Source organism: Pelobates fuscus, unplaced genomic scaffold (genome assembly GCF_036172605.1).
Source record: "Pelobates fuscus isolate aPelFus1 unplaced genomic scaffold, aPelFus1.pri H_1, whole genome shotgun sequence".
In the NCBI taxonomy this organism is placed as follows: Eukaryota; Metazoa; Chordata; class Amphibia; order Anura; family Pelobatidae; genus Pelobates; species Pelobates fuscus.
In genome coordinates this window covers 459731-486002 of record NW_026961990.1, presented here as the reverse complement: position 1 = coordinate 486002, position 26272 = coordinate 459731, and the positions used below count along the sequence as shown (strand labels likewise).

The window sequence follows — 26272 nt, the reverse complement described above, 5'->3', positions numbered from 1 at the left end:
ATCCATACGGTGATCCTGTTCTGCGAATCTAGCCTCATGAGTGGCCATCTGTTGACCTAAACCTGCGGGGTCCATGGCCCTATCGTAATGTCACGGTAATATACCCCAACACGCAGGAATAGTTCACAGTCAAGAGACAAGAAACAGAGTTCGTCTTACCGGACCTTAGAATGGCCGGACTAGGACGAGAGAAAGACAGAGTCAGAACAAGCCGAGGTCAAGGGAACTGAGAGACAGCGTAACGTAGAACAAGCCGAGGACTGGTACACAGAGGACAAAACAGCGGATAAGCAAGCAAGGATAAGGAGAGAGCGGAGTCAGGAACAAAGCCAAGGTCAAGCACCAAAAAACCAACTGAACGATACAAGCACTAAAGGGAACTGGACAGAAACCACGATAGGGCAAGGAGCAAGGGGAAACAGGTGAGTATAAAAACCCTAAGGTTCACTTTGATTGGCTCCTGTCATATCCACGCCCCCAAAACGTGAGTGAATGGGGAATGTGGCCTGACAGGGGCCAATGGGAGACTGATTCTAATTTAGTCTCCCACTGTCCCTTTAAGAGCGCGCCCGAGACGCGCGGCGCGCTCTTAGTGTCGGGCGGGACATGTGACCGCTTCTCGCGGTCACTGCCCGCCTGACTGATCCCATCGTTGGCTGAGCCGCGCGCGGCTCGTGCAGGAGCAGGACCGCGCGGCGAGAAGGGAGGACCCCGGCCGGCCCCTGGAGAGGGTAAGTACCGCTACAGGAACGTAGTTTAATAATCCAGCGTCGATCAGCTGGTGCGGTCAGATTAAATAGGCAGACCGTGTCATAAAGAGGTGTGGCTAGGCTCCGTGGAACCAGGAAGTAAGGGAATACCGTAATTAAGGCATGACAAGACTCATCCCGCACCTTAAAGCCAGAACCAGACTCTGCGGCCTACTTACCTGGCTGATCCCACGAGTGGAGGAAGCGGCCGATCCTCCAACTTGGGGCTACCAGACTACCACAGCAGACCCGTTCCCCCCCCTTTGGACCGGTGGGGGTCATCCCGGTACCAACTAGCAGACAGGCAGCTAAGTACATCTTAACAGTATATAACGCCTCCCCGTACCGAAGCCGCAACCAAAATGGCCGCCATGACGGAGAAATGCACTGCAACCGACTGGGAGACCAACTTCAATGCCAAATTCAACAGGGTGTGCGCAGCGTTCTGGCACCGGATTGAAACCCATGCTCAGCAGACGCAGCCACCCACATGTGTGACATGTCATGATTCCATTTTATTCCAGAAGTTTGGTCCTTAAGGGGTTAAAGCTCCAGCCAGAAGCATTCCTAAAAACCAGCTCTAGCGAGCCGACAAACCCAGCCACACACATGGCCCAGGCCGCGGTCTCAACCACATTGACCTCTCCGGGGCCGGGTACTCACCGGGAGGTACCCCTCCTCCGCCAGCCACACACCCAGGGTAAAAACCGAACACCGGAACATCCCTGGGACCAGGACCCCCAAGTCGGGATCTGCTGCAAGAAGGCGCAAGTCCCCTTTGAGGCCTCAGGCCGAGGACATGCGGCACACAGACTGCGCAAGCCAGTGCTAACCTGGACACAAAAACCGACAAGAACACCCAAACGACCACCTAAACCGGAGAGACAATCAGGAGAAACACAGGAGACTCCCACTTACAAAAGGGGCAGAAAAAGTCGCACCTCACGACCCGAGCCACAAGCCCCTCACACACGCAACAGCCGAGGGGTTCAACCCAAGCAACCGCGGATAGCACAACGCCCCCCAGTAAATTGGGCCCAAACTCCTCCACTGACATACCTCCGGGCATCTCCCAGAGTTACACTGGCCCGCACACCACTCACCGAACCTCGCTGTCACGGAACTGTTGGCTCAATATCGGGAACTTCGGACCGGTGGATCTCTCACACAAAGCCAGCGGCCTACACACAACCCCAAAGGACCCACAGAGCAGGTGTTGGCTGACTGCGGACCGAGAACTGAGATCTGAGAGCTCCACCCGAGTACGGGGGAAAGTTTCCAGTGCTGTAACAAGAACTCTCAGTCTGTAAATATATGCTGATTTGCTGTCTCCTTTTAATTACTCTCACATCCTCTCAATGCTATAGGCCAAACTACTAGTAACTTTACTAGTGTTAATGCTACTCCTAGCTTACCTTACCTGATAACAGCACAGACTTAAGATGTCTCTAATAGTTTATTTTGTCATACAAGTAGGGTCCTAGGATCAATCTCAGGGGACACCGCTCGAGATAAACACCAAATTCGGCAATTTGTTTTATCATGTACTTTGATCAGTTGTATTTATCTGCAAGGTTTAAAACATGCCCAGCAATGTTTATCCTGCTTATAATACCCGCGAAGGGTACCTCTTACTCTTACTTTAATTGACAGAAAACGCTACACATAACAGGCACAGGATAGCCTTCGGCAGGCTTATAGAAGCACATAATGTACCCTCTACAAGCAGGTACCTAGACCATTACCCTACGTTTACCTATGCTTTCTTGTTGTTTATGTTTTTTGTTTTCTTTTTCTTTTTTTACTACATATATGAACTTTGGACACGTTCACTAAGTTGTAATAACCCACTCACCTTATAAATTACTCTGTTGTCTGGACAGTTAGTCCCCCATTATCTAAGAGCAGGGCACAACAGAATTATCTGCAACACTAGTATAGTTAACCTCTACTAAAGTGTACAGTACTCAGATGGGTGCCTGGCTTGCTGACTCTGCCATGGTGTCAGACTGTGCAGAGTTAGCAAAATATCCAAACAACGTTTTATTCTTGAATGCACGCTATACCTTTTTACTAACGTTGGTCCCCTAGCCTGTTATTATTCAAGTGTTATACTATTATCTATAATGAAGCCTGTTTCTTTAACTTAAAAAAGTGCAATTGTCTCTCATGCCATGACACTGTATACAAATATTTGACCACATTAAGCTTGTAGATGCTGTTGTGGCACTACCAGTCTGTATGTTATTTCTTTGTTGCACACCAAAATAAAGAATTAAAAAAAAAAAAAAAGTTGTAAATTGCTTTGCATGTCAATGAGTGAAATACATCTGTGACCCCTTCGACTTGTACTTGGTGGCAAAACCCTTGTTGGCAATCACACAGGTCAGACGTTTCTGGTAGTTGGCCACCAGGTTTGGACACGTCTCAGGAGGGATTTTGTCCCACTCCTCTTTGCAAATCCTCTCCAAGTCATTAAGGTTTTGAAGGTTGATGTTTGGCAACTCGAACCTTCAGTTACCTCCACAGATTTCCTATAGGATTAAGGTCTGGGGACTCGCTAGGCTACTTCAGGACCTTAACGTTCTTCTTCTTGAGCCACTCCTTTGTTGCCTTGGCTGTTTGTTTTGGGTCATTATCATGCTGGAATAACCATCCACGACCCATTTTCAATGCCCTGGCTGAGGGAAGGAGGTTCTCACCCAAGATTTAACGGTACATGGCCCATCCATCGTCCCTTTGATGCTGCGCAGTTGTCTTGTCCCCTTAGCAGAAAAACACCCCCAAAGCATAATGTTTCCACCTCCATGTTTGACGGTGGGGATGGTGTTCTTGGGTTCATAGGCAGCATTCCTCCTCCTCCAAACACAGCAAGTTGAGTTGATGCCAAAGAGCTCGATTTTGGTCTCATATGACCACAACACCTTCACCCAGTTCACCTCTGAATTATTCAGATGGGCCTGTACATGTGATTTCTTGAGCAGGGGGACCTTGCGGGCGCTGCAGGCTTTCAGTCCTTCACGGCGTAGGGTGTTACCAATTGTTTTCTTGGTGACTATGGTTCCAGCTGCCTTGAGATCATTAACAAGATCCTCCCGTGTAGTTCTGGGCTGATTCCTCACCGTTCTCATGATCATTGAAACTCTACGAGGTGAGATCTTGCACGGAGCACCAGACTGAGGGAAACTGGCAGTTATTTTGTGTTTCTTCCATTGCGAATAATCGCACCAACTGTTGTCACCTTCTCACCAAGCTGCTTGGTGATGGTCTTGTAGCCAATCTTGTCCCAGACATCCTTGGACAGCTCTTTGGGCTTGGCCATGGTGGAGAGTTTTGAATCGGATTGATTGCTTCTGTGGACATGTGTCCTTTATACAGGTAACGAGCTGAAATTAGGAGCACTCACTTTAAGAGAGTGGTTCTAATCTCAACTCATTACCTGTATAAAATGCACCCGCAGATCAGTAATCTTGCTGATTGATAGGGGATATACTTATTAGTGAAATACTTATTTCACTTATTGACATGCAAATCAATGTATAACTCTTTTGGCATGGGTCTTTCTGCTTTTTTTTTTTTGTTGTTATTCTGTCTCTCACTGTTAAAATACAACTACCATTAAAATTATAGACTGATCATTTCTTTGTCAGTGGGCAAACATTCAAAATCAGCAGGGAATCAAATACTCTTTCCCTCACTGTGCTAGTCAGTGTGCTGACATTTGAGGTTATAGTGCCAAGAGTGCCCTGGTGCTCCCCTTGTAAGTATTTAAAATTATTTAATATTTTTGGGTACTATAATAAAATGATTTTTTTGAAAAATAAGTTAATATTTAATATATGTATATTATCCTTATAGTGTTTGATATTTTAATATTTAAAAAAAATAATAAATCAAAAAAATATTAAATCATTTGAACAGCAGAGATCCATTTTAGAACAGCCAGCTGATTCTCTCAGCCAATGAGCTAGCATGGCACTGCCTCCATTGAAAGCAGACAGGTGAAAGGGAGCAGCATCTGGTGGACTCGCGGTAAGAGGTAAAACTGTTCCAAAAAGGCTGAATTTCTTTTAATATAGAAAGATTTCACCAGCACAGCCAACAGCTGGAATTAGCAAATGCCACTGACCAGGAGAGGTCATGGTTTCCCGGTGGGCCAGTCAGCCCTGTGTAAAGTCCACAGACCTTTGATACATTGTTTCTGCTGGAGTGATGTCGTGGATTGCCTAAGAACATGGGGGTGGGATATCAGAAAGTGGTGATCAGAAAAGTTCTATAAAACTAAAAAAAAACTATGGCAATCCATCCCATTATTGAATGCTTTACTTTTATAACTTTACACCACTTTTCATATCATGACACGTTGATAAATCTTCCCTTACACTATTACTACATAACATGCAGAAACAATCACCTGACATTTTCTGACACAACGACACGGAAATCCTCCGGCACTTCTGCTTTACACATCGGACAATTGTTTCTACCAGTCTCCAGATAAAGGTTTATACAATTCTGGCAAAATATATGGTCACAGTCAAGACAGACTGGCTCCATGGGATCCTCGAAGCAGACTGCACACACTGGATCTCCAAATCTATGGATATAAATGTCAACGTTTAGAAAGTAATAGAGTAATAAAAAGCAGCAATGAAAGACAAAACTTACATTGGGAATAATTTGAAAAGACTTTAAGTAGCGGCATTGCTAGGGATGGGGCTGACAGAACTGAAGCCATGAGTGGAATTTAAAAAGCTCCACGACTAATTTTGCCACCATTTCATTGTTAGCACGGAGTCTAAATCTACCTCAGATTTATTGATGATTCATTTTTTTTTTGGAGAAAGTCTATTAAAGAATTGAAAAGTTTTATTATTAAACCTAATAATAATGAATGGGATATCCAAATAAAGAGCCATTATTGTTCAACAAACATTACTTTTCTAGATTTAGAGGTCGATAGATAGGATAAAGAGATAAAAACAAAGAATAATTTTAAACATGCCGATGCAAATAATTATTTTCTCTATAACAGTGGACATTACACACACTGGTTAAACAATATCCTGAAGGGGCAGTTCCGGGCAATCTGGATAAATTGTACAGATGAAAGTGTTTTTAAAGAACAATCATTAATTATTTTAAAATCATTTAAACAAATAGATCCTGATAATATTATCAACAGATGAAAAAAATAAAAAAAGATTTATAGCCGTAAAAGAAAATAGGGTTACAAAGCACAAATGAAACTTTTAGAGAAATTTAAAAAAAACAAAAAACATTTGGGATTGCATAAAAATAGGGAATTAACAAATGTATTCCCAAAGAAAACCCATAATATGTTGAAGCTTGCACAGTATCTTAAGAAAAGTGATATCCAAAATATATTGTGATAGAAATTATAGAAAATGTTTTTATTTATGTAATGTCAGGGTTGTAAATATTGTAATAAAAGGACATTAAAAGGGATTGATAGGTTGGGCGGGCCCTGACAGCCGACCAGGATGGTCGCATGGTGCCAGAGTTCCTCAGGAAAACTACTTATTGAGCCACAAACTAGCCATAATTGTGCACTTTTTGGCCTTCATCCTGCACCTAACCCTGAGGAACACTATGCTGACTTTCGGACAACTTTAAGCTTTAAGCCTGAAACCGGCGGCCTGAGGTTTTCACTCAGTTAATTGGCAATAAATCTATGATCCTCCAGCATTACCTACCTAACATAAAATGTGTGTACACAGCAAGCCCAGACCTTATTTGCTGTGTACACACCTTTTTCTTGGCATTATTACTCATGCGAAATATATGTGTACTATTGATTGTTATGCTTTGTGCTACTAAAATAAAGAATGCCAAATAAAAGGGTTTGATAAATTTATATCATAATTTTAAATTGATTATTATAATTAGGATTGTATTGCCTGTTTTACAAGGAATGTTATTTATATATTAATTTGTCCTTGCAATCTATTGGCTGCACTTTTCATCCACCGTATTAATGAATTAATGAGCGGATCAATAATATTTCATTAGGTTTGCTCAAGCCTACTGGGTTAATTTGATAGGTATACCGAGAGTAAGAAAACATTGGAGAGTGGTTAATCATATTGTTTCCATAGGAAGAGAGGAGATGAAGTTGGCACGTGCATTATGTACTTTGGAACTGTATTGTTTCAATATAGAGTTCTTTTTAAATTTGTGTGTGTGAGGATTAAATATGTATATGAGTACTAATATGTGTTCTTTCTCACCTATTCCTCTTAGTTAGGCTTTATTTATGGACAAAGTTCATTGTGTTTATTAATATTTTATTGATTAAATGTACAAGATGTGTATAAACGCATTTTAACACTATTTTATACTTGTACATTGTTTTTACACTTGTATTGGCTCCCCCCCCCCTTTTTTTTTCCCTCTCTATATCTATCTCATCTCTCTATCTCCTGTATCCCGGTTGGGTACCTCCGCCGACGGATGCTCCTAGTGCTCCCAGAGGACTCCAACTGTCAAAAACAACCCATGCTAAATAAATTTCTACATTTTGTCCTGAGTTTAGAAATACCTAATGTTAACATGTTCTTAGCTTTTTTTTTGTGCAAGTTATAGGGCAATAAGTACAAGCAGCACTTTGTTATTTTTTTTTCAAAATTAACTTAAGTTACATTGTAACACTGATCTCTGTCAGGAATCCCTGAATAACCCTTCACATGTATATATTTAAAAAAAAAAACAAAAAAAAAAAAACAAAAAAAACCTAAGGTATTAAACTTGGGGTATTTTGACTCTTTTCATGCAACCATTTTACCACCAAACTATACCAAATTTAAAAAAAAATTATAATTGGTGATTTTTTAGACACATAGCAATTTAAGAATACATGTACTGAGAACTTTAAGGGTTTCTGCCTAAGAACACCCCGATATGTGTTCAGCAACATCTCCTGAGTACAGTAATACCACCCATGTATAGGTGTGTTGGATTCTCGGGGGGCTAATAGATCTTATTTGGAAGGTGCGCATCATGCACCCGTGTCCTATTTGGGACATTTTTTAAGCCGGCCAATGTAATTTACCCCCATCAAACCATATATTTTTGAAAAGTAGACAACCCAGGATATTCAATATGGGGTATGTCCAGTCTGTTTTAGAAGCCACTTCGTCATAAACACTGGCCAAAGTTAGCATTCATATTTGTTTGTGTGTTAAAAATGCAAAAACAATTATGAACGCTAACTTTGGCCAGTGTTTGTGACATTTGCAATACATTGGGTTATGTTCTTTTGCAAATGGTATGCCTTCATGGGGGTAATTCTCATTCCTGGGCTACCATACGTTCTCAAAGGCAACATAACCAATCTGGCAAATTTCAATGTGAAAAAATGGCCTTCTATTTGACCCTGTAACTTTTAAAAACACTATGAAACCTGTACCATTGGGGGTACTGTTATACTCGGGAGACTTCACTGAACACAAATATTAGTGTTTCAAAACAGTAAAATGTATTACAATGATATCATCAGTGAAAGTACCGTTTGTGTGTTAAAAATGCAAAAAACCTCACTTTCACTGACAATATCATCGCTGTGATATGTTTTACTGTTTTGAAATACTAATATTTTTGTTCAGCGAAGTCTACCGAGCAAAACAGTACCACCCATGTACAGGTTTTAGGGTGTCTTGGAAAGTTACAAAGTTAAATATAGTGCTAGCAAATTAAATTAATGAATTATTTCTCTGGACTTTCGGCCTGGGTTGTCAGTCAAGTCCCCCAAATTGCAATCAATACAATTACTTAATTATGTAAAAATATTACATATATATGCACGTAGAATTTAAATATATATATATACAAATTTATATATTTGAAGTCTGTGTATATTTATGAAATTATTTATGTAATTATGTATATGGACATATGTATATTTTGTATTGTATATAAATACATAGAGTTAAATTATATATATGTGTATTTTGATATAAATATGTAAATATCAAAATACAGTTAGAATAAAATTACATATATGTATATAATTTTATTTTCTTTTTTTTATTATCCTTTTTATTAAGTTTTTCTTATTTTTACAAAACATTAAATTTTAACATTTGTACTTATTCAATAAAACATGATTCTGTTATGAATCCAACATGCAATACATTACCATACATTTATATCCTAGCCATAGAATTTTTTTTTTTTTTAATCCATATAGAAAAAAAAAAGGAAATTATTATTAATTGCATTTGTTGTCTCTTTACTATGGTTAGTTTATCTACATTCATACTGACCAGCATATCCTAAAATATATTAATATCTAACAGTATATAATGGGTAATCTCTATTTCATTGTGATTTTAGACCGAGTCTATTCTATTTGTTTTATGTCTATTATAAGAGAGTTGTATATCTCTCTTAGTAGGTTTTGGTTTTTGTTATCGTTATACCAGGTTGTTCCTTTTTCCATCTCTAATTGGTTCAGAATTTGTTCTTTTATATGCTGTAAGTTAGGGATTTCTGTGTTTTTCCATGATCTTGCAAGCAACAGCTTTAGGGCCATAAAACAGTGAATAACTAATATTTCATTTTTTTTAATTTAATTTGTTATTATAAATATGTAGTATAGCAGTTTCTGGTGTAAAGTTTAGCTGTATATTACTTATCTGTGTTATTATTTTATATATAAGCTCCCATATTGGTTGAATTCTTGGGCAGCTCCACCATATATGTAGCATAGAGCCGTCTAGATTAAAGCATCTCCAACAATTTGGAGGGTTAGTGTGGCTAATTTTATTTAGTCTCTTTGGAACCATATACCATCTGTAGCTGACTTTTATAAAGTTTTCCAGTATATTTAGGGAGTGGAGGTTTTTTTTAATTTTTTGAAAAGCTTGGCACCATGAATTAAAGTCGACTTTGCTATCCAATTCTCTTTCCCATTTTTTAACGATCACAGGAATATTTGGTTGATTTATGAGATTAAGTAACTCTATTATTGTGGAGTATTTTTTATTCGTGGTGTCTTTGGTTAGGATATTTCTAAGTAACTTTCCTGTATCCCCATTGTTTTTTATCAGGTGCTTCTTTAGGAAGCTTTTAATACGTAACTAGCTAAAAATTTCCCTAGATGGTAAGTCTAATCTTGTTTTTATGGTCGGGTAATCTTCTATCTGATCATTTCTATATAGATCATTGATACAGGTATCGAAATTTTTATACCAGTTTTCCATATTTATATCCTCCATAATATTTTCTACCAAGTTTATAGATATAGTGTCTGGGATTTGATCCGCTATTCCCAGTTTTTTTTTTATTGTATACCATTCATTTATTGTTTGTGAGATAATTATACTTTTAGTTTCTGGTAAACAGGCCCTTTTGTTTATGTTGGCCCAAAGTAGTATTTCTAGATTTGTCACCTCCTCTCTGTATAGTTCTATTTTGTACCATGCTTGTTCTTTGCAATCTTTAGCTTGTATGTTTAGGGCATGTGTCGTCATAATTGCATGATAGGTATTTATTATTAATGGGTACCCCAAGCCACCCCGGTGAGTTTTGTTCGCTAATGTTAGTGAATTAATTCTGGGTTTCTTGCCCCTCCATATAAAGTCTGTGAAACTTTTTTGTATTAGATTTAGCCAGTGAGTTGAGATCTTGAGAGGTATCATACGGAACAGGTAGATCCATTTTGGGACTATGTAGGCCCTAATCGTGTTTATCCGGCCCCACCATGAAATTTCGTAGCGCCTCCATTCCCTCAAGAGTCTATTCATTTATTTTAATTGGTTCATAAAATTAATTTCCATTAAACTGTCTACATCTGATGTTAACAGAATGCCTAAGTATGGTAACTGTGTAATTGACCAGTTAAATTGATAATTTTGTCTTAATCTTTGTAACTGTGTTTTATCTATGTTTGTGGTTAGAGCTGAGGTTTTATTGATATTCATTTTAAAATTGGAGACCTCCCCATATTGCGTTATCTCATATAACAACTGTGGTAACGAGTTTTCTGGGTCTGTAATGGTCAGTATTACGTCATCTGCGTAGAGACAGATTTTGAGTTGTTCATCGGGAATATTGATTCCTTTTATGCCTGTATTTTGTCTGATACTGCATGCCAGGGGTTCCACAGAAATGACGTATAACAGCGGAGAGAGTGGACAGCCCTGTCTCGTGCCGTTAAGAATTGTAAACCATTCTGATCTTAAGTCTCTACCTATGATTCTGGCAGACGGCACTGAGTAAAGGGCCTCCACTGCCCCCGTAAACCAGCCTTCAAAACCCATTTTGTGCATAGTTTGTTTTAGGAAATCCCAGCTGACCCTGTCAAACGCTTTTTCGGCGTCAATAGACAGGGTCAGCTGGGACATCCCACTTTTCTGAGCCCAGTCCAATATCTCTATCATTCTTCTGGTGTTATTATTAGATTGTCTCCCGACCACAAAACCTATCTGGTCTTTGTGTATAATTTCTGGCATTACTAGTTGAAGTCTATTCGCCAAAATTGCTGAGTAGAGTTTTACGTCGGCGTTTATTAATGATATTGGGCGGTAATATGATAGTTCTGTCGGGGATTTACCCGGTTTTAGTATTGGAGTAATGTGTGCTCTTAAGAAATCAATAGAAGCTTGGCCTTTGTTTGATATTTCGTTGAATGTGTCTGTTAGCACTGGAATGATTTGAGATTTAAAATTCTTGTAAAATTGGTTAGTGTATCCGTCAGGGCCCGGGGCCTTATTTTTTGCTAAGTTCTTAATTGCCCATTCTAGTTCTTCTATAGTAAATGGTTTATTTAACTTCCTTTTTTGGTCTGTAGTGATTTTTGGCATTTTTATCTTTGCTAGGTATCTTTCCATAGCTATTATTGGACGGTTTAAATGTAGATTGTATAATTTGCCATAGAATTTCTTAAAAGCCTCGGCTATGTCCTCCGGTTTTATAATATTCTCATCTCCTACAATTAACTTATAGATTTTTCTTTCTAAGTTTAGTTTTTTTAGTCTATTTGTTAGTATAGAATCTACTTTGTTATTTTTGTAATAAAATTTTATTTTCAGTTTTTTAAGATTTCGTTGAATTCTGGCCTCAATTAACTTGTTTATGTTTATTTCGCAAGTCTTGATCTTTTTTTGTCTTTCTATTGAAAAATTGTTTTTATTCAAAGTTACTAAGTTATAATATTCAATGTACATATCTGATATATTTACCTCTCTTTTAGTTTTTTGTTGACTTGCCAACTTAATCCAATACCCTCTTATTACCGCTTTAAAGGTACACCAGAGGCATTCTTTGGTAGTCTCTACCGTTGTGTTTTCTTTAATAAAAAATTCCATCATATTACTTATATATTCTATATTTTTCTTTTCTTCCAAGAGACAATCATCTAATCTCCATAGTGGGGGATTTCTTTTTATGTCTTCCGCCACTTCAGCTAGTATTAGATCGTGATCTGACCAAGTATTACCTAATATCTTAACTGAGGTCAATAATTTAGAAAAATTTAGATTTCCAAGTATTAAATCAATTCTTGCGGCTGAGCCATGGGGGGCAGACCTATGGGTATAATTTTTATCGTTGGGATGCATCAATCTCCAGCAGTCAATTAAATCAAATGTATTAACTGTTTTAATCATTTCTTTGGCCTGTTTTACTAAGTTTTGGTTAATTTTTTTGATTTCCACTCAGTTGTTTATCCATAGAGGGGTCAAGTATGCAGTTGAAATCCCCAGCCACTATTACTTTTCCTTTTTTTACCTGTTCCACCAGTCTCAAAATCTTAATTAATTTTCTAGTTGGGTGTTTATTGGGCAAGTATACATTCACGAGTGTATACATCACCCCATTAAGCAAACCGATCAGTATTATAAATCTTCCTTCTAAGTCGGCCTTTTGGTATTGGAGCTCACATATTGTGTCTTTGGAAAAAATTATAGAAACACCGCTTTTTTTTTTTCTTTGTTGGGATGCATTATATAATATAGGAAATTTTTTATAATGCCATAAGCCTTTATTATTTGCTAACCAGTGCGTCTCCTGAATAAATCCCACATTAACTTTCTCTCTTATCAATGTGTCATAAAGAAAACCTCTTTTAACATGGGAGTTTAGACCTTGAGCATTTATTGAGATTAGTCTAACCATAAATCCTTTAGAGTTTTGGAACAACCTGAGAGTTTAACCCATAATTTTAAGACATATGCTGAATACACAAAAACATTTATTCCATTCATTACCCAATACTCATTCACCAATCTCTTGGATAACCGTGCGTGATCCAAGGTCTGGGTACTATCCTTCAGTACCCTGTGGGGGGAGACAACTCAACCCGCAGAAAAGAGGAGAGAAAAGTAAGAAAAGATAACAGAGACTGCGCTGCCTCTCTCTTGGGTTGATTATTTGCTCTGTGTCTAGCAAGGGGTTGGGGGAAGGAAGTTACTGGATGTTTTTTTTTTTTTTATTCTTTATTTTTGCAGTGCATAAGGGTTGAACAGACATGCGTGTGATACCCCAACGGCACTCTACACGCTAGTTCCAGTACATTATAACAACGGGGTATACATTAACAGTGCACCATTTTTTAAGTATAAAGGTTGTCGTTTAACTGCTCATATTTTTAGAACAATGTTAGGTAATACAATAACATTCAAGTGAGCAATACAGGCTAGTTCTAGATATTGTCTTTGCATTAGCTTGCTAGTCGTTTATAGGTTATTACAGTTGAGAAATAGGTAGCGTAGATGGGCAACAAGCCTAAACTAAAACAAAACATTTCGGTCTAAACCTACGTTCTGAGTGGATTCAGGTGGGCATATATACAAAGATTTCCTTGAGTCACATTATTTGCTAGGCGGGATCAAGGTTGGGATAAGACAGACATATCATGGCACGGAAGAGTAACATTGCAGGTCCCTTGTCTTTGGTCTGCATCTCCAATATTATGCCGCAGCGCGATTTTCCAGGAAAATATAACAGGCTTGAGGCACAGGCACAGTGAAGCAGAAACAAGACTATCAGACATGCATTCATTATTCTAGCTTTTCTACGCTGTGGCCAGCATGCTATCGAATAGAGGTGACTAAGACAAGTGAGGGTAATAAACGCTTAACAGTTTTAGATTAACTATGCTAGTGTCGGTAAGGTGTGATATCATGCTTAGTCTATGTGTGACCGGTTTGTGATAGAGACAGTCTAGACGAGCATGGTGGCTGCAGCATGGGGCTAACATGTCTTACGGTAACCTGTGAGATGCCGTCTCTTGCTGTGTCCGTGCACATGACGTTCTGTGCTTGTCTTTGTGTTAGCATGGCATTATCCATAGTCCACAGCCCATGGTAAGGTGGCAACGGAAATGTTTTATTTCTCCGGCTGAGTGAGGTAACGACCCCCGCGCCCCGAGCAGGGTCTCAGGCTGTGGGCCTCTGAGCGTGTCAATCCGGTTCTGCTCACCCGATGCCTTTTCTAGTGACTTTGCCTGCGTGGCAGGGCTTGCGCCCCATCGGGGTCTCCTCCCCGGTGGGCTGCAAAAGGGTCATCCGCTGGTTTTGTCCACCTGCAGATGTTTTTGCTGCGTCCCGGTCAGCAACACAACAGGCTTTGTGAGCATCCCCTCGCGGGGCTGCACTTTGTTGATTGAAGGTTGGTGGAGTCGCTTGATGGGAGGTTGGTCGGGTGTGCCGACAGGCCCTCCTCTGGGGCTTGTAGTCATGAGTGCTGTTATCTGAGGGCCCCGGCGCTGGTTCCCGCCATGATGAGCTTTGGTTTTGCTTCCGACGGGTTGCCGCTCGGTAGTTACAGGGTGGGTTCCCCGGCAGTAGACACCGGGTAGCTGGGCGGATCCATGCCATCACCTCCCTTAGCGCTAGCTTGTAGATTTGTCTTCGGGCTTTAAACTTCGCCCAGAAGTAGGTGCATAGCCGGCTAACGAACTCCGATGTGTGCGTGGGTGGTGTAGGAGATGTTCGTTTGGTCCGAGGCTGCGTCTGAGCCGCCATCTTGGCTAGGCCTTGTTTGTCCCGTTTGGCTGGAGATTTTGTCGCTCGTTCAGGCGGTAGTATGGGGATGGTCGTCCCCAGCGAGGACCGGGATGTCCCCCACCGGTCCAGAGGGGGGGGGGGGGGTAGCAGGGCTGTAGTGGGCTCTCGTTTATGAGCTTGTCCCGTGTCGGAAGAGCGGCCGTCTCCTCCGGACCTCCAGCTTTGCTCTGGTGTAGGCCGCATGGCCGGTAGCGGTTTGTCGGCGGTGCACCGGTGCTGGACTGGTACCGTTTTGTTCTGCATGTTGCTCTGAGTCTGTTCCCAGTCACTCTGTGCCGCTTATGTGAGTATGTCGCTCGGTTTTAGCTCGTTTGTGCCAGTTGTTGCTGGAGCTCTTAGGATGTGCTACCAGCCATCTTGGCTGTCAGGCCCCGCCCTCTATTTTAAAAAAATAAAAAATATTTTTACTTTTTATTTTTAATTATAATTTAATTTTTAGAATAAAATATTATATATATATATATATATATATATATATATATATACACACACACACACACACACACACATAATTTTACTCCAAGTGTATTTTTATAATAATATATGTATATATTAAAAAATGCACTTAGTATGACGTCATATATAAGATATATATATATATATATTTTTTTTTTAATGTAGTAACTTTTTTTTAATTTTAATTTTTTTTCTATTTTCATCGGCAGGGGGGCTGCCTGAACTGAAAGGCAGCCCCCCTGCTGCTGGCAGCACTATGGACACCTATTGTGGCCATGTGACCGCTCTTTCAGAGCGATCACATGGCCCCCTGGGATCATAATTTGCAGAGGGGGGGACTGTCTGGGCTGTCAGACAGCCCCCCCCATAGAAGAAGAACACCAATCGCCGGAACTGGCTGATTTGTGTTCCAAATGTCTTTTTTTTCTTCTCAGGGATTATTCGATTGTTGGCGCATTCAACATAAAGGAGAGAAAGACTACACCTACCACTCTTCAGCTTATAATATGTATTCTCAGATCAACAGGTTCTTGGTGGGTGAGAATATGATACCCCTTATTTTAAGGACTGATTTCTTAGACATTAATTGGTCCGATCATGCCCCTATAACAATGTATATTGAAGAGTCCTTCCAGTCCAACCCGACCAGACAATGGAGGCTTAGTGACTATTTGGTCACAGAACTTGAAAATAAAACCTTGGAAGAAACAGAAATCAATAATTTTAGGGAAAATTTGTCCCAATACCTAAATGATACTTCGTTGTGGAATGACCATAAGGCAGTCTTAGGGGTCACTTTATACAGAGGGCTTCTTATTTGAAAAAATAAATTTAAAAAATCTAAAAACTTAAAAGAATTGGAAAATACTTTATGATTTAAATCAGACAAACAAAAGTGATCCTTCCTTGTCTCTTGCCACAAAGATTTCAGATGTTAAAATTAAGCTTAACACTCTTCAGTTGGAGTATACAGCCTTAATGCTAAGGAGATTAAAACAGTTTTTTTTATGCTCATGGCAATAGAGCCTCCACATTATTGGCCTCTAAACTACGACACAGAATTTCCCAATCCAGAATCGAGCACTTAGTGGATGATGTTGGCATTAAAGTTAATCAGTAATTTTATAGGCTCTTTTATGGATAAGGATTCTTTCAAGAAAATTCCTAATGAAAAATTGGAAACTCTAAATTATCCATTACCTCCAAAGAAATGATGGATACTATAGCCATGATTCCATTAGGTAAAGCTCCAGGACCTGATGGTTTCACTATGGCATCCTATAGGTCCTTCTCTGGTATTCTTAATCCTCATTTAACTATTTTTTTTCATTATTGGAATACAGGGAGAATGCCGGAGGAGGCTTTGTGTGCACAAACAGTTACATTACCCAAGCCAGGCAAGACACTAAATGTGGGCTCTAACTTTCACCCGATCTCATTAATAAATAACGATACAAAGATTTACTCCAAAATTTTAGCTAACCGTCTTAATCAGATTCTACCGTTCCTTATTGTTAGAGAACAGGTGGGTTTTGTCATGAACCGTAAGGCTCCGGATGATTCTAGATGTTTAATTCATTTGATCGATCATATTAGCAAGACTCACACACCTTTTTTGCTCCTTTCTTTGGATGTGGAGAAGGCATTCGATAGAATACACTGGGGATACCTTAGGGAAGTCTTGTCCCATTTTTACATCCCAGAACCCTTCATTGGGCTGTATTCGGGTTACATTGCCAACCAACTGCTAGAGTATCTGCTACTGCAGGCTTCCCCAAACTCCGGCCCTCCAGATGTTGCTGAACTACAACTCCCATGATTCTCAGCCTATTTCATTCATAGAATCATGGGAGTTGTAGTTCAGCAACATCTGGAGGGCCGGAGTTTGGAGAAGCCTGTACTACTGGTTATATCTCTCAAAACCTCTCCCTGTCTAATGTGACGAGACAGAGGTGTCCTTTGTTGCCACTCCTGTTTGTGCTGGCAATGGAGTCCTTGGTTGAATTGATTCGTAGCAGAGCAGATATCGAAGGTATTGTGGTTGGGGACAGGGAACATAAAATAGGTTTATTTGCAGATGACATGTTATCTCTTAAAAACCCAATGAAATCAATGACCCAGTTGATGTCGATCTTGCAAGAATTTGGCGAAATTTCATTTTATAAAATAAATACTGCCAAAACATAAGTGCTTTCTTTTTTCATACCTTGGTATGAAATAAATATTTTAAAGAGTAGGTTTGACTTTGATTGGAGAGACTCCTATATTTCTTATTTGGGCATAAACCAATGCAAGAACCTGCCCAAGATGCATTTTTATAATTTGGTTAAGGTCTGGTCCGATCTTAGGAACAATCTAGAGAGGTGGTGTGGTGTTGAATTGTCTTGGTTAGGTAGGGTCAATTCGATTAAAATAACTCTCCTTCCTAAAATTTTACATTATCTTAGAGCCATCTTCCTTTTGATCCCTTTATCTTTTTTCAAAAGGTACATTCAGCCCTCTTGTCTCTTGCCTGGAACAAAAAACCTGCCAAGATTAAATTATTCATATTACAAAAACTTAGTAACTGTGGGGGCTTAGGCTTGCCTGACTTTACTCAATATTGTTATGCTACCAATGCAGCGATGGCTTTAAAATTTAACTTGGATAGCGATCGCTCGCTTTAGCTTGAGATGGAAGCAAGCAAGCTTTCACCTTATTCGATGAAAGATATTTTATGGCTGCTTCCATATTAGCACGCAAGGATGACAGATATGTATTTATCAACCAAGACTTCCATCAAAGCTTGGAATACCCTTTACAAAAGACTACATCCTACTTCAATTGGGTCTAGGTCAACCCATTTATCAGTTTTAAAATTAAAAATAACTAATTTGGATATAGATTACTGGTCCTCTCATTCTATTAACTATATTAATGAGATATTCTCATGTTCCACTCTTTTATCCTTTTCACAAATTAAACAAAAATTCCACCTTAGTGACATTGACGCCCCTATTCACGAAGAGATGGTAGAACAAATTATTGATCATTTTGAGATTGCAAACAATTGGTACTACTAAATTTAGAAAAAATATATATATTTTCAGGGGGCGGGGCCTGACTGCAGAACAGAGCAGACGTGTGTTGCTGAAGCTCCTGCACCATACAAACTACGCTGAATCCCACTGTGACGAAATTTGTGTGGTCTGCGTGCCATTCACCTAATAATGTGCACGCAGACCTGAGCTATCTGGGGATATGTTAAATGTCTGTGTTTAATGTATAAAATGTGACTTTATGTATTTTAAAGAGTTTTATGTTGTTTTGCAACCATGTGGTTAATGGAGTCTGCCTCTAGTCCTGGATAATTAGATTTCTTCTCCAATTATCTCCAGGGCAGAAGGGAGGAAGCCAGGATGCATTGTGGGGATGTTTTACTTTTACTGTTTGAGCCAGGGGGAATAAAAGATACTTTTACTAACTTTTTAACCCCTGGTCTGATTCATGCCATTTTTTAATATGTTGTTCCCCTGAATGGATTGATTGTGAATATGTATTTTTATGTGAATGTGATGTATGGTTTTAAAGTTATGAAAGTTGTGTAAAAGTATATTTTGAACTGTACACATAATGGGATTAAGTGTCACACTAAGGGGAGGGGATGTGTGGGAGGTAACATCTATGTTATTGGTTATTTTATGCCTCCCCCTGGGTGTGGCCTGTATGTGTACTCATGTAATAAAAACCAGGCTGGGTGCCCAGCACCTCAGACCACTGCTTGACCTTCAACACGGAGCCTTGTCTCGTTCTTGGGGGGATTCACTGTATGCTGTTGGAGATTTGACTGCTAGGAGTGTAAGCTGATGTCTGCTTTTCCTATTCATCTGCTAGCAGCTATTTGTGAGGTTCCAGCTGGAGTGCTACCTTATTCCCCTATATCCAGTTCGTGAGTTCTGATGTTCTGCAGTAGCTGTGCCTTTCTGAGAAAAGGGGATTATCGCCTAAACGGATTTTAACCCCTCATATGCTGAAACGGTCCGTAACAATTGGTGGCAAGCGGCGGGATCGTTCCTACAGCCAGAAGGACAGCTACAGGAGACACCATTTCTCTGGATTGTACAATTTGAGGGCAACGCATGTCCCAGTACAGCGACCCTAAAAGTAACAGCATGGAACCAGCAGTGGAGTACAATAAGGGTGACATGGATGACCGGGATGCAATAAGGAAAGGCATCTGGTACCAGGCCCTGGATAATGTACAATACCAGCGGGGTGAGAGTCTCCCCAGTGAAGAGCAGCGGTTGCAGAAGCAAGTGGCTCTGCGGATGCCCTTCCTGGGAGAGCAGCCCCTGGAGGAATGGGTGAAGGAACTAGAGCACCGGGTATGGCAGGAGCTATGGCTGGAGGATGCCTACCAGGCGCTCTGGTGGTATATGGCACAGTATATACCCTGGACAGCCGAACATGACAAGCCAGAGGGAGAGGAGTTTGATGGTCCTGGCTTGTTATGGGAGTCCTTTGCAGAGCCTGGCTTCGGGAGCCCTGCGCAAACCAGACTGCAGGACATTTTCTATGAGAGGGAGGCTAGGCATGAGTGGGATGACCCCCATGAGGTAGAGCAAGACCTGGCTCACCTAGCAGCCCTGGAGTGGGAACTGGAGCAAAACTACCAAGATCTCTTCCGCTTCATTGGGAAGGCTCAGCAGGACAGTAAGGTGACAGACCCAGATCCAGACCCCTTCCGCTGGGAAGATATTGTAGAGATTTACTGGGAAGAACCCCAGGTGGCCTGTAGAGATGGGACCGAGGTCTCTCCACCGGTCCTGCAGGGAATTGGGAGCCCAGTCTCCATTCCCCAGCGGCAGGCTGAGTTACAGGGGGCAGAGGTAGTTGGTCCCACCCCCCAGCAGCAGAGTGATATGCCGGGAAGGCAGTGTGAAGTGCAGGGAGAGGAGAGCAGCGTCCTCCCTCCCCAGCGGCAGGCTGAGTTACAGGGGGCAGAGGTAGTTGGTCCTACCCCCCAGCAGCAGAGTGATATGCCGGGAAGGCAGTGTGAAATGCAGGGAGAGGAGAGCAGCGTCCTCCCTCCCCAGCGGCAGGCTGAGTTACAGGGGGCAGAGGTAGTTGGTCCTACCCCCCAGCAGCAGAGTGATATGCCGGGAAGGCAGTGTGAAGTGCAGGGAGAGGAGAGCAGCGTCCTCCCTCCCCAGCGGCAGGCTGAGTTACAGGGGGCAGAGGTAGTTGGTCCTACCCCCCAGCAGCAGCGTGATTTATTGGGAATTGGGAGCCCAGTCTCCATTCCCCAGCGGCAGTGTAAAGTGCAGGGAGAGGAGAGCAGTGTCCTCCCTCCCCAGCGGCAGGCTGAGTTACAGGGGGCAGAGGTAGTTGGTCCTACCCCCCAGCAGCAGAGTGATATGCCGGGAAGGCAATGTGAAGTGCAGGGAGAGGAGAGCAGCGTCCTCCCTCCCCAGCGGCAGGCTGAGTTACAGGGGGCAGAGGTAGTTGGTCCTACCCCCCAACAGCAGCGTGATGTTTTGGGAATAGAGAGCCCAGTCTCCTTTCCCAAAAGGCAGAATGTCCAGCAGGGAATAGAGAGCCCAGTCTCCTTTCCCCAGCAGCAGGACACTGTATTGGGAGGAGAGACAGTCGGTCTCCCTCCACAGATGATGGAAGTATGTATGGGAGAGGAGCTTGCTACCACCTCTCCCCAGCGGCGGATCATTGATGTGCAGGGAATAGAGAGCCCAGTCTCCTTTCCCCAGCGGCAGGACACTGTATTGGGAGGAGAGACAGTCGGTCTCCCTCCACAAAGGTGGAAAGTATGTATGGGAGAGGAGCTTGCTACCACCTCTCCCCAGCGGCGGATCCGTAATGGGCAGGGAATAGAGAGCCCAGTCTCCTTTCCCCAGCGGCAGAGTGTTCTAGTGGGAGAGGAGCCGGTTACCCCCTCTCCCCAGCGGCAGCTTAATATACCAGGGGGAGACTGTAAACCCCCCACCGGTGCAGATGGGACCGTGGTCTCTGCACTCACCACACAGGGGGTAGGGACGGTCGGTCCTAACCCCCCACGAAAGAGCTATGTATCCAAGGGGGAGACAACCGGTCTCCCCACTCAGCAGCAGAGCTATGCAACTAAGGGGGAGACAGTCCGTCTCCAGCAACCAGGCTCCAACCAGACTACTCCGGTGGTAGTGCTGGCACCAGGACAGAGTACCGCTGGTCTCTGCCCACTCAGCAACCCACCAAGGCAGCCTACCAGTCCCCTACACAGCCGTGGTGAGGCACCTGGACATGGACAAACTTCTCCTCTACCCAGGTGTAGTAACTATTTATTGTGGGTGGGCTGTACTGTTTTTTTTGCTTTATGGGTGGGTCGCTGGACTAACAAGGGCACTGACCGGCAGGAGGTCAGGTACCCTGTTAGTCTTTTTGGAAAGGGGGAGAGATGTGACGAAACCAATCTCGCCACATTGTATTGGAGGAGCCTGGTTGCCCGCCTGCTGCCTTTGGACTATGGCCCTGGGAGATTGGGCCCTTTACAAACAGTATTCGGCCCTAACAGAGTGCATGTCACTCATTCTGGCCCTTTAAATACAGTGGGGCCATTCGGTACTTGCCCTGTGTGAGCAGTGATACCCCCCAGATAGCTATGCCATGGAGCCTATTCATATAATGAAAGACTATGGGAAAGACTTTGGCTCCATGGCAATTAAACTGTATTTGTGTGGTCTGCGTGCCATTCACCTAATAATGTGCACGCAGACCTGAGCTATCTGGGGATATGTTAAATGTCTGTGTTTAATGTATAAAATGTGACTTTATGTATTTTAAAGAGTTTTATGTTGTTTTGCAACCATGTGGTTAATGGAGTCTGCCTCTAGTCCTGGATAATTAGATTTCTTCTCCAATTATCTCCAGGGCAGAAGGGAGGAAGCCAGGATGCATTGTGGGGATGTTTTACTTTTACTGTTTGAGCCAGGGGGAATAAAAGATACTTTTACTAACTTTTTAACCCCTGGTCTGATTCATGCCATGTTTTAATATGTTGTTCCCCTGAATGGATTGATTGTGAATATGTATTTTTATGTGAATGTGATGTATGGTTTTAAAGTTATGAAAGTTGTGTAAAAGTATATTTTGAACTGTACACATAATGGGATTAAGTGTCACACTAAGGGGAGGGGATGTGTGCGAGGTAACATCTATGTTATTGGTTATTTTATGCCTCCCCCTGGGTGTGGCCTGTATGTGTACTCATGTAATAAAAACCAGGCTGGGTGCCCAGCACCTCAGACCACTGCTTGACCTTCAACACGGAGCCTTGTCTCGTTCTTGGGGGGATTCACTGTATGCTGTTGGAGATTTGACTGCTAGGAGTGTAAGCTGATGTCTGCTTTTCCTATTCATCTGCTAGCAGCTATTTGTGAGGTTCCAGCTGGAGTGCTACCTTATTCCCCTATATCCAGTTCGTGAGTTCTGATGTTCTGCAGTAGCTGTGCCTTTCTGAGAAAAGGGGATTATCGCCTAAACGGATTTTAACCCCTCATATGCTGAAACGGTCCGTAACACCCACTTTCGTCGGTATCGACTTCCTCAGGAGCTTGCTCAATAGCAAGCTCCTGAGGAAGTTTATACCGACGAAACGCGTTGAGCATATTGTGTATAGAGGTTGGGAGTGACCTCATGACAGTGGCTTGCCCACACTAGATTTGTGACCAATTATCACCCTCACCACCCGCTATTTCAAATACAAAACAGGACACAATATATAATAATGATCTCTGTTTACCTCCTTATCCCATTACTCAAATTAATTTGAGACCAAACCAACAATAAATCTTAAAGTGCCCTGTGCACATTATTTAGCATGACAATCTATACAGAGCTTGTGTAAACCTGTTTTATACGTACATACAGTAAAAACAAAAAAACATACAAACATAATGATGACACAAACATGACCATGTGGGTTCCTAAAAGCAAATATTTTCAGTAAACAGCATCTTTCCTATTTCCTTCTCTTCCTTTCTTCAGCTTCATTCTAAGGGAGGGGGCCCGGGAGAGAGAGACACAAAGCAAGACCCCCTTGCTCTTCCCTGAGAGGTCTCCCCAAGACCTTGGTAAGAGAAGAACTATAAACTATAAACTCTCATGATCCTATAAAGTTTCTATCCTCTTTAACCAGCTGTTCCATTTCTCATAGGATAATTGTCACGTTTACATAGATTGATATGGAGCGCAACTGCAGATTTCTTAGGATTTAAATTGATGATTAGAAAATTAGAGAACAAAATAGGAATTGTCTATTCAATATAGGAAAATACAGGTACTGTATCTTTAAATACTTCGCTGTTGGTTTAATTGGAGTAGGCAGCCTCCTATATACATGCAATCTAGCACATTTGGTGTTTGCAATTTTTAGGGTAATGAAGAAAGCTATAAATGAAGTTGTAACAGCAGAGATTCGTTTTGGTTTTAGAGATAGCAGGTCAGGGAGCAGCTGGTGCCTGAATGCTTAACGGGCTTGAGAGCAGGCTGTAGCAGAAATGCTTGGAGAACCTTGAGAGCAGACTATGGAAGGAATGCTCAGCAGGCTTGAGAGAAGGAAGTTCTTATCACAGATGAAACAATTGACTTAGCTTTCAGAGGGTGAAATTCAGGTTCCGGAGTTCTCCTCCGGGGAGGTTCTTTCTGAGACAGGATGAGAGAAGTCCAGATACTAGCCGTGGTCGAGGAGAGGAGAAGGAGGTTAGTTTGAGTTCCAGTCCGGTTCGGTACACAGGTAGGGTTGCAGAGAAACTTTCAGCCGGTTTGATATCGCGGTAACGCTGTTCATTAATCCAGCGTCTTGTATCTGGCGCGGTCGCATTATGTAGCGTGGCGAGACCGCGTCAGAGAGGGGGTGTGGCTAAACTCCGTCAACCCGGAAGAGACAAGGAATTACCGGTAGCTGGGGCATGACAATAATCTTGTTATCCCTCTTTCCATTTTTAGTTGAAATTTAGGCTGCTCTTTCACCATAAGCCAGGTTGGGGTATCAAGCCCTTTCCAGTTCCTAGCTATAGAGATTTTAGCGGCTGACAACAAATGTATCACCAAAGGGGTGTCTAGGCCAAACATCTGTTTTATATTAATTTGTAGTAGAAAGAGGGCTGGGGTAAAGTTACCGGGCTTGTTTGTCAATGTTAGCAACTTGTTTTTTTTTTTTTTTTTTAATTCTTTATTTTGGTAGTGCTTAGGTTCACATACATATATGTAACGCCACAACAGCGTAGAACTCGCTTACATAAACATTTCAGGGCATCGTGGCAAGTGAGAAAGAGCACATTTTTTGTTTTATAGAGTAATCAGGCTAAGTGCATGAAAAAATAAACAGTATTAGGGTAAAGCATGCTTAGTTAGTCTAATAGTAGAGTACGACTATTTATATAGCAGACTGGTCATTTACAATATGGGTTGCATGAGAAGTGCAATCATAGAATTATATAGCAGTAACTGTTGGTCCTAAGGTACATCAGAGTGTGCAAGCTAGCCTGTCTGCTGTTAATGATACAGTGCCTATAGAAAAAAGCTTTAAACATTCGCTAGGTTTTACCACCCCTGTTTAAACCCCCACCAGCCATATGGGAGTCAGTGGCTGCATGTCATGAAGCTGGTCTGTGTAGTATAGCGGAGGCAGCATAGGGACCAAAGCTTTATTACTGTCCAGTTAGGTACTGTCCAGGTCAGTGGCGGATCCACAGACCCCTCGTGGTTTACTTGCGGTATAGTCCGGTGTCTGCCTCTGGTAGGGGCTGGATCCCCGCCGCCGTGCTGTGTCCGAACATACTTCGCATCTGCAGGACGTCTGGTCTTGTGAGTCGGCATCTTCGCGGTGCTTTGTGAATCATAGTGTGCAGGGTTTCGTCGCCGGGGCACTGTCTCTCCCCCCAGGGGTACATGCTGTAGGTGCACATTGCTGGTGTAGGCCTCCGCCGCTTGCTTGTGCTGCTGCTCGGCATGATCCCGGTTTCACCTCCGCCGCTTGATTTGACCCAGAATGGGTCTCAGCAGATACTCGCCGGTTTCCTCATGGCCCATGTCCGCCTGACACCAGTGTGAGGTGCGTACCTCCAACTTCCCGCTCACTGACTCCGCCATCTTGTGTTCTTCCTCAGAGGCTTGGGTCTCCATCTCAGCCTGGCGCAGGTATGCTGCTCGCTGGTGGGCCTAGGGTGGGGACCGGGATCACCCCCCCGGTCCAGAGGGGGGGGACCGGGACCGGGACCGCAGATAGCACCTTTGTGTCGGGCCCCTTCGGGCAGGATAGTGTCGCGGCGGCCGTCCGCTCCACCCACCACCAGGCGAGGGCCCGCCTGGCACAGCGGCCCCTCTCCCCTGAGGGACTATAACTCCGGGAGCAAGTCTCTCCCCAGCTCAAGCAGCCCGGTCACTTTGAGGGTCGCAGATTTGGTGGGTTAATTCCATTACAATCACAATATTCAAGCTTTTTGTGTCTGTTTTTGCAGGAGCCGAGCTGTCCTGCGACCGCTCTGCTCGGCGGTCCGGCCCCGCCCCCCCAGCAACTTGTTTTTTAACATGTTCCAGAAATTAAAAATCGGTGGACAGTTCCACCACATGTGTAGATAATCCCCTCTCTGGTCCCCACATCTCCAACAAATGAAAATACTGTCTGGAAACATTTTTGACAGTCTAGATGGAACTAAATAAGGGTAAGGACTATTTTATCCGCATACATTGTAAACTTAAATCTGCCCTCCAGAATACCCAAGACCTTAATTTGTTCAGTTGCTCTAATCACTATGGTAAGTGGTTCTATAGCAATCAAGTACAAAAGAGGAGATAGCGGACAACCCTGTCTGGTGCCATTTTTTTATTGGAACCACTCCGAAGAAAACCCCCCTCCCACTACCTTTGCAGTTGGCAAGGAATATAAAGCCATTATAGAGCGCCTAATATCCCCCCTTAGTCCGAATGAGAGTAGCGTTGCGTCAAGAAAGTCCCACCTGACTGTCTAAAGCCTTCTCGGCGTCTAGAGACAGAGCCAGGAGGGAG

General features: G+C 42.4%; 1 protein-coding gene across 1 annotated transcript in view; it reads right to left on the bottom strand.

Annotated features, from left to right (window-relative positions):
- Window positions 1-26272, bottom strand: part of LOC134585305 (E3 ubiquitin-protein ligase RNF213-like) — a 203694-nt gene that overhangs the window by 43860 nt on the left and 133562 nt on the right. The window contains exon 18 of the mRNA XM_063440726.1: window positions 5164-5346. Within this exon, the coding sequence (XP_063296796.1) occupies window positions 5164-5346 (183 nt within the window). The remainder of the gene's footprint in view (window positions 1-5163; window positions 5347-26272) is intronic.